General features: G+C 33.1%; 1 protein-coding gene across 2 annotated transcripts in view; it reads left to right on the forward strand.

The window, feature by feature from the left end:
• The window catches only part of LOC137657040 (uncharacterized), a 273,663-nt gene that overhangs the window by 163,399 nt on the left and 100,264 nt on the right, over window positions 1-10,000 (forward strand). The window contains exon 3 of one of the 2 annotated variants that reach the window (XM_068391401.1): window positions 8,047-8,130. The exons of the other annotated variant lie outside the window; for it this stretch is intronic. Within the exon in view, the coding sequence (XP_068247502.1) occupies window positions 8,047-8,130 (84 nt within the window). The remainder of the gene's footprint in view (window positions 1-8,046; window positions 8,131-10,000) is intronic. 2 annotated transcript variants of the gene reach the window in all.

The raw sequence follows: 10,000 nt of genomic DNA on the forward strand, positions 1-10,000 counted from the left end.
ACAATGATTAAGTGTGAGCAAGGAGTACACAAGAGTAAATGGATACCACGAACATGGGCCACTGAATGTTGATGGGAATACAAGAAGAACGGAAACAGTTGTTTCGTATAGTAACTTGTAAATCTAACGGATGAGATTAGGATCAGAGACGGAAATAATGTGTAAAGAAAGAAAGGTGGTTTCATATGTAAATAAGATGAAGCACTAAGCAAAACAACCCCACACAATATATCTCACTTGAGAAAATTACATGGAAATAAAATTATATTTTCCCTTTTGTTGTTGCCTTTGGCACTCGACAAACAAGTCCAAGGAATATTGACGATCAGGGTTTCGTTCCAGATGAATTTTATTAACGATAAACAAACAAACGAACTAAACGAGTTTACAGACAAACAAACAACTTCCCTATATGAATATATGGCAAGAGGAAGAAAATATGACAGGAAAGGTTTTAAATTGAGCAATAAAAATACGGCTTATCTTTTTCACTTTTAAAATCAAATCAGTTATTTTTCTGCTAATAATTTATTTAAAAAAAATTCAATCAGATATATGATGAGGTCAAATTAATCGAAATTACTTGTGAATGAATTTCCAATGAGGCTATTCATAAGAATTTCGCACATATTCTTTTTAATTCAGGAGAGTGGGGAAATATTTTTAGGTCTCTCTCTCTCTCTCTCTCTCTCTCTCTCTCTCTCTCTCTCTCTCTCTCTCTCTCTCTCTCTCTCTCTCTCTCTCTATCCAACATACTTGGATTTTATTTGTGACTTCTTACACATAAAAGTACCCATATTTTTTTCCAAACTTATCATTATCAACACACATGAAACAATCGCTATGTTCAAGCAACATGTATTTAACTGTTATGAAAACCGAGAGAAAATGCTCTCGTTTCCCAACTAGGGAACAATTAATGGATTAAAAAAAAAATACTCTTGCAACTTTCAAGTCGGATAGTGATAAGATATGTTAATAGAAAACGTTATTTATCTCAAAGTCTGTTCTAGTAATTGTTTTTGTGAGTCACCACAGCATTTCGGTATCTTGTTCTCTGCACACGAAGGTACACGCATAAAGAAGAAAATCTTCACATTTAACAATCATTTTTTTTTTCTTGGGGTGCATATTCTTACGGAATTCTAGTACGACACACTTCTCCACACTATAGATTATAAAACCTGAACAGTAATGAAAATAAGTTACCCGAAATTAGGAGGAACGATTTAACTTTGACTTTGAGAAAAAATTAAAACTGTAAAAAAAAAAAAAAATACAACAGTAATGAACAGAATCTGAAAAATATTTTTTTATCGATCGGCCAAATCAAAATTGTAAAATGTACATATATGATGAAATAAAAAAAGAAATGCTAAGGACCTTGAACAATTTGATTGATTGCCACCAGCCAGGAAAGAAAGCATAATACCCACACGGTTGGACAACCAAAGGTACTTGTCTAATCTAACCCAATATTAACAAGAAATAAGAGAAAATAAAAAGTGAGGCATAACCACGAAAAATGCAATAGACTTATCTCTTGGAGGAGGGAAGGCTACTAAAGGATGCTTATAAGTTCTTAACCAACTTGACGACAGCCCAAAATACATACATACACACACACACACACACACACACACATATATATATATATATATATATATATATATATATATATATATATATATATATATATATAAACTAAAAACTTTCTTTAACATTACAAATAAACATGAAACTTCGAGTACGATTCCTGATATTTTTTTTCCTATCAGCCCTAGTACATATAGGTCCTTATGACTCTTTTACATACACGAGCGAATAATAATACACAAAATTTCCTAAATGCTGTAAAAAAAGGAGAAATTGGTGTTCGGGCTGTTATTCAGTAATGTCGATGAATACTTTGATTTCTAAACAAGACGAGTACGACAAAATAAAACAATAAGTAAATACTATAAGGCCAAGATTCCAATTCACATATACATGAATAATAATGTATTATGAATTCTGTAAGAAATATCTAATTAAAAAACAATATAATTCGATCAGCACAAAACGCCACACTCATGCCTAAGATCTACTTTTTACATATAACATTTATGCTTTGAGTTTCTTTATTAATCCTACATAAATACCACTAAGAAAATAAAACTATAAAATACTACTCGGGGTATCATGAAATTGTGCTGACAAATTATTTTGTACTTGAAAAAGAATGATTGACAAACATTTTACCATTATTCTAAAAAGAAATTCGTAAAGGAATGCACCAACATTACAATTAATTATATCCGTAATACTTGACCCACGCCCAAAAATAGCAATCTCTCCCCCCAAATAAGTAACAACGTACAAAGCAACTCTCATCAAAACAGGCAAACCAGAAAAATTGTCCTGTGCTCCCCCAGCCCATTCTTGAATACTGAGACGAGAGTCGATGAGACGATCAATGTCATCGGATATTCTTGGGTTCGACTCTGTGTACTGTTGCAGTCAGCAGATCCTCCGAATACCAAAACATCGTTAATTAGGTAATACGGGACTGCACATTATCGACGGCTTTATAGGAAGGTATGGTACAATATAATTTTCGTCCTTTGGAGGTAATGAATGAAATGAAATCTAATCTCTCGTGTATAAATAATGATCACAGAGAGAGCAAACCGATGAGAGATTATGTTTTAAAACATATAAAATATATAACTGACCAATAGAAATGGAAAACAAACATTGGAGAAAATAGAAGTCATAAATGATTGAAAAACACTACTACTTAGAATATAAATGCTTATTAATATACGGAATCATAAATAGGTTACCGAGGATATAAAACTGCCAAGACACTACTGAAACCCTAAGCCTCATTAAATGTTAAAAGTAACCTATTTCTTTAGAATCCAACAAAATAGTTGCAAGAATAAAAGGTATGGTTGAATTTTCTTTATAACTCATGCTAACAAATAATACACATAATGCGGAGACTGGAGCTCTTCTTAAAATTATAAAAGGGTCCATTATTCAAATTCACCAAAACATTGTCAAAATGAAAAAAAAAATCAGGAGCCGAATTCTATAATTTATAACATTATGAACGCAAAAATATTAATGAAATTCCAAACAGTATACAAAATAGGAAAGAGTCCTTTTAGATAATGATAAAAAGCCAATGTTGCAAATTAAGTGAAAATTTAAAGATAAATATAATGCAAATAATGCACCCAATTACGAAATTTTTAATAAATCAATTATCAAGATTCAAAATGAAAATCCTAGAGAATCAGAATACAAAAACTGAAGTATTTGATGATAACGAGACAAACAATTATTCAAAATAAACCCAACAATGCCAGAGACCAAATATAGGAATTCACGGTCCTTTTACTGTCCTTGCATGAGAGGAAGAGCAGCAGCAGCAGCTAGCCAGACGGTTTAATTATTCAACAGTCGATATGCCCGAACAAACATTCGACCCCAGCCAGGGGTGTTTTTCTTGTATTACGATTCGTTTACACATCATTAGGTATTTTTGGCTCCCCTCCCATGTTTGCCTCAACTTCTCTGGTGGTCCCCACCTTAAAACTTGCCAGTGGCGAAAAGTAAACGGCCTCAAATGGCTTCTGTTCAGCGAGGTTTCGCTGTGTGAGGTTTACAAACCTCCAGATGATATCTCGCTCGAGTCGCAACAGGCCATCTCATGATGTGACTTCATAGTTACGATGTCTCTTATCAATTATCAACTGTAGAATAAATCAATGGCAATGAAAGCAGACAAAATATATCAATTATATCAATTTACTCAAGCAGACAGTAAAGATTCTGGTCATTGCAGCAAGTGATATCATTGATAAAGTATAAGAAATTAAGTTTCTTTGATGCATACACAGATGCTTGCATTTTCTTCATTGTATTATCCTATACAGAAGGACATTAATTATTCATGCATAACAGTTCGTACTCAATGTATGGCATGTCGAAGAAAATTATAAAGGAATTCAGAATCTAGCTGACAAAAAACATAAGAAAAAATATGGAATATATATATATATATATATATATATATATATGTATATATAAATATATATACACACACACACACACACACACACATATATATATATATATATATATATATATATATATATATATATAAAAATTTGGTGTAAAAACTTCCAACTTCTTTCAATATGCAAGTGTATAAACAAAAACAATGCCACGTAGTAGTTATGCCTTATTTGTTTCAAGGGAGAAAATATCAGCATCAAATTTATAATATCATCCATCATTAAAAATGATTAATAACCCCTCGTATATAATAGCGTGATAGCTTTGTTTTTTTATATTTACGATACTAATAAACGGCATAAATTTATTTTTATTAAATATGCCAATCAGCATGTTATCATTTTTATTTTCAGAGCAAATTCTATGTAACAGGATATATTTCAAAGAAAATTGAAGATACAACCGTTAAATCCTCACAAAATAAGTACTACTGTTAAATGTGTAATGGCTCAGAGAGAGAGAGAGAGAGAGAGAGAGAGAGAGAGAGAGAGAGAGAGAGAGAGAGAGAGAGAGTGTGTGTAAATACAAAGTAAAAAATTATCAAAATGGGCGAATGAAACATTGAAATGCATAAAAACAATGATTTAATCGTAAAAGCAGAAAGAAGACCGTGTTTTAAGCGAAATTTCCTAATTAGAAATGCCTCCGTAAACTAAATGTTATATATGGATACTGTTCTACTCATGTGATATTTGTCATAGCCAAGATTGTTACAGAATTCCTCTCCGTATAGCAGTGCGTTTTTATTTCCCTTTCCAAATGCTGCAATTTCAAAACTCCGTGATTTGCTATGCACCCTTTTAGTTTACAGTAGAAATAAATATTTGAGGATTTGTGTATACGTCTTTATAAGAGGACAAAGGAATTAGCAATCAAAATCCTGCCTTCAATTCAGACAAGAAAGAAAACAAGTAAAAGAACTGGAAACGAAAACGTGTGCCCCAACCATGTAGGCACTGATACACTCCCCTTTTCAGATAAAGGTGACGTGAGACTTTAAAGGAAAGATGGAAAAGGAGAAAAAGAGAGGGTGCGGGCGAATCTCATGGCCCCAATGTGATAAAGAGATACACACGAATTACACATACACACACACACACACACACACATATATATATATATATATATATATATATATATATATATATATGTGTGTGCGTGTGTGTGTGTGTGTGTATGTGTGTGCGTATTTTCTATATTATATGTAAGTACACAATATATATATATATATATATATATATACATATATATATATATATATTATACATGTATACACACATATATATACACATATATGTACATATAGGCTGTATAAACATATATATATATATATATATATATATATATATATATATGTACATATATATATATATATATATATATATATATATATATATATATATATATATACTGCATAAAAATTCGAAAAAATATGTCCCTTCCATTCATAATGAAGTCTTGAGCAACCTGAATAGAATCTATCTCATTAAAAAAAAAAATCTCGCACATTTGCAAATTCATAAAATAGACCTTCATTAAGTATTCACAATGTTAGACGGAAGAAAGTTCATCTTTGTCTATTGGTTTGGTTGCCCACGATAGGTGTGTATACGCAAAGGTTACATCACGGATCCAAGACATTTTCCCCACCCGACATCTTCCACACCGGATATTTTCCCCACTGACATCTATCCCACCAGACATTTTCCACACCATAATGATATAAGCCATGTAAAGAAATAAACAAAAGTGAGCATTTTGTTAACAACTAAATTAATTACACTGCATGAATTGCAAATTCCAAATTTTACTTTTATTTTCACTGCAAATAAGCTGTTCTACCGTTATAGAACTCCCCCAACCCACCCTCTTCCCAACGGACGTGGGTGGGAACCAGGACAAAACGTGATAATTGAACACTTTCGTGATTTATAAAAGGCCAAAGAACCTAAGAAACCTACCTCACCTAACTTGGTAATTCTCAGGTCACAGACCTAGCAGGGGGCAAACCCCGACCTCCCTTCCCAGGTCACAAACCTTCTGAGGTCACAGACCTAGGCACCCTTCCCCGATCCCAGACCTAGCCAGGGGTGGGGGGAAAGGTGTCCTAGACGGGGGGTCTAGGGCACCTTTCCCCCACCCCCTTCAAAGACCCTCCCCAGGTCACAATAGGAGAAACTTGTTATTTCTCCATCTGCTAATTCCCCCACCCTGTATAGTATAGGCTCGTTATTCCCCACATAGGATACGATAAACTGGTTATTTGGCTGGAAAATGGACGAGAAAGTTTCCCTTTTTTTATTTATTAATTCAAGTGTTTCATGCTTGTAATATAGTGTGGGAATAATGTCCATCTGTGTACTTGGCTAGTAAGGAAAATGTCCAGTGAGGAAATTGTCCCAAGGGGATATAGAGGTCGAGAAAATGTTCGTACCCCTACATCACACATGCTATATACACACATACACACACACACACACACACACACACACACATATATATATATATATATATATATATATATATATATATATATATATCTTAGACAGATAGAGATAGTTAGATAGGTAATCATTACTGATAGACTTTTAATAAAAAGTTTAGAAGTGGATAAAGGACCAATGAAAGATTTTATTAGATTTTATGATGGAAAATCCTGATGCAGTTTATTTTATCCTTTCTTGTGTTAGCATATATATCAACGCTCTAAGTATTTCAAAAGTTTCAGTTAATTGTCATCCATACTCATATGAAATTCAAAAACGTAACCTATATCTTTCTTAAATTCATAATTTTTTTCATCGCAGTAAAATTCCCTTTTTAACACTGGGAGTTTATATTTTCAATCATACGAGTCTTTTTCTTTACAATTTCATTAACTTATATCATTAAAACAAAATCTTATAATAGTTATTATAATAGTTATTGAGAACTCTAAACATTGAGGATGACCCAGCTTTACCTTTCCAGCTACCAGGTATTTAAGAGTCCTGTCTGTCCCAGAGTCAGAGCTCTGATTGCTGTATTGTAGTTTATGAGCTGTTTGTGCAGTTACCATTTCATACTATTATATTCCCTCTGGGACTGTTTTAGGAATAATATATATATATATATATATATATATATATATATATATATATATATATATATATATATATGTATATATACACACACACGTTACTGTTTTAGGTTTCATAAAAAGCAAAATAAAAAACACAAAGCTGAAAATAATAGTTGAAAATCACCGACAAAACTACGTCAGAGACTCGGAAGTATTATTTGCAGTAATTGGGCTTTTAGGGTTGTGGTGACATGGAGGTAGCGTCCTTGCCTGGTGATTGCCGAACTGGGGGTTCGAGTTCCGCTCAGATTCGTTAGTTCCTTTAGTCGCTGCAACCTCACCATCCTTGTGAGCTAAGGATGGGGGTGGGTTTGGGGGAGCCTATAGAGGTCTACCTGCTGAGTCATCAGCAGCCATTGCCTGGCTCTCCTTGGTCCTAGCTTGGGTGGAGAGGGGCTTGGGCGCTGATCATAAGTAATATGGCGAGTCTCTAGGGCATTATCCTGCGTAACAGGGCAATGTCACTGTCCCTTGCCCCTGCCATTCATGCGCGGCCTTTAAACCTTCAAAGACTCGTCAGCACGCCATAAGTGATTCTAAGGGTTAATATATAATATAAACTTCAATTCTACAACTTCTATAAACTTCTTTCACCTTTCAGTATAGAACTGACCATCTTTACCACGTTTTTGCCATTATTTTATGACTTAGTTATAGTTCTATATATGCCAAGATTATATGAGTATAATTTTTATAGAAATAAGGATATTTTTTCTAGTGTGAGTACATGTAATTATTTTTCAGAATTTTTAGCATCGACCGCCAATTAGACAGTAGTATCAGTTAACAGTTAAAAATTAAGCAGCGAAGAGCATCCCGTAGGAGGAGTGGTTTTCTCAAACTTCTTCCTTTTGCAGACCCCCTGTGGATTGCCCCGCGATGTCCCCATACCCCCTTCGCCAGACTGTCGAAAACATCATCATCTTCCTCAGTCTTACCAGGTTCTAGTATAATTCTTAAAAAACTGTCAGTAGATTGCTTGTTTCAAAGATAATTAGCTATGTACATATAAATGCATTGTAAATCCCCACTAGTAACTGTGCACGGTTAAAATGATAATTTTTTTTTACAGTTTTTTTTTTTGAAAGATAAAGTCCTACATTACTAATCTAAGCTATCTTATCCTATAAGAAATTGGATACCTATGATTAAGAGCTCCTGGGTCCCTGCTCTCTTTCCTGAGCTCTGCCAAAAGGTTATATCTAACTTTAGAATAAAATAATGCACCTCTGATACGCTACCTTCCGTCATCTTCATAACTTCTATAACCAACGTTTGAATAAAAATTAGCTAAACCAAAACTTACCTGGATATAAAATGTACAAACATACGCATGTTTACTTAAATTATTAACTTTTATGGTTCAATATTTAAAAAAAATAGTCACACGTGTTAAGGACAAAATTCTCAACTATTTAAACTTGGATATATATATATATATATATATATATATATATATATATATATACATATATATATATATATATATATATATATATATATATATATATATATATATATATATATATATATATACTGTATATGTATTATATGTATGTATGTATATATGCATGTATAAATAAATATGTACATATATGTAAATATATACTATATACACATACTAAATACACACATATACACACATATATATACATATATATGTATACACACTGGCACAGCCTGTTCAACATAAAAACATTCGCTGCAAGTTTGAACTTCTGAATTTCACCGATTCAACTGACTGATTAGGAACACCATTCCACAATCTGGTGATAGCAGGAATAAAACTACCAGAATAATATGTTTTGAGGCTTATGGTGGAAAATGTAAGACTGTTAGAATTAACTGTATACCTAATACTTCGTACAGGATAGTACAGTCTGGGCAGATCAAATGCAGAGGATGGTCAGAATAATGAAAAATCTATGCAACGTGCATAAAGAAATAACTGAACGACGATGCCACAGATTAATATCAAGATCAGGAATAAGAAATTTAATACACTGCTTGTTTTTGTCCAACAAGTCAAGATGAGAATCAGACAGCAAAACAATACTCGTAATAAGGCAGAATAAAAGAATTAAAAGCATTTCTTCACAACAGATTGATCACCGAAAATCTTAGGACTCTCAATAAGCCATTCCTTGGCAATTGAAGAAGAAATAGACCGAATGTGTTTGGGGTTTCTCTAAAGTAAATTTGCAATCAAGAATTACACCTAAAATTTTAAAGGGGTCATATATAGTTAGAGAAACATTATTATTGTAGAGATCTGGTCGTTGAGGAGCCACTGTCCTAGACCTACTTACAATCATACATGGAGTTTTGTTAGGGTTCAACTTCATGCCTCATAATCTGCACCTTGCAATGATTTTGGTTAGATCTTTATTGAGGGATTCAGAAACCTCAGATCTATATTTAGGATATGGAATTGAGGCGAAGACAGTAGCATCATCTGCATATACACCGAGCTTGTTTTCTAGGCCAAACCACATATGTGTGTACTGTATAGTATGAAATGTAATGGGCTAAGAACACTACCCCGAGGAACACCAGATATAACATTCCTATACTTACTATGGTGTCCATCAACAACAACTCTTGCATCATATTACTAAAAAATTCAGTGATATTACTAAGAAAACATCCATCTACTCCCAACTCTTATAGTTTGAAGACACAGACCTTATGATTAACACGGTCAAATGCATCACTAAATTCAAGGACAATCAAACGAATTTCCTGACCTCAATCAAGGAATTTCTGTACAGCATTGGAGATTGTAAGATGAGCATCGCATGCTCCAAAGCC

This window comes from Palaemon carinicauda, chromosome 18, assembly GCF_036898095.1.
Source record: "Palaemon carinicauda isolate YSFRI2023 chromosome 18, ASM3689809v2, whole genome shotgun sequence".
In the NCBI taxonomy this organism is placed as follows: Eukaryota; Metazoa; Arthropoda; class Malacostraca; order Decapoda; family Palaemonidae; genus Palaemon; species Palaemon carinicauda.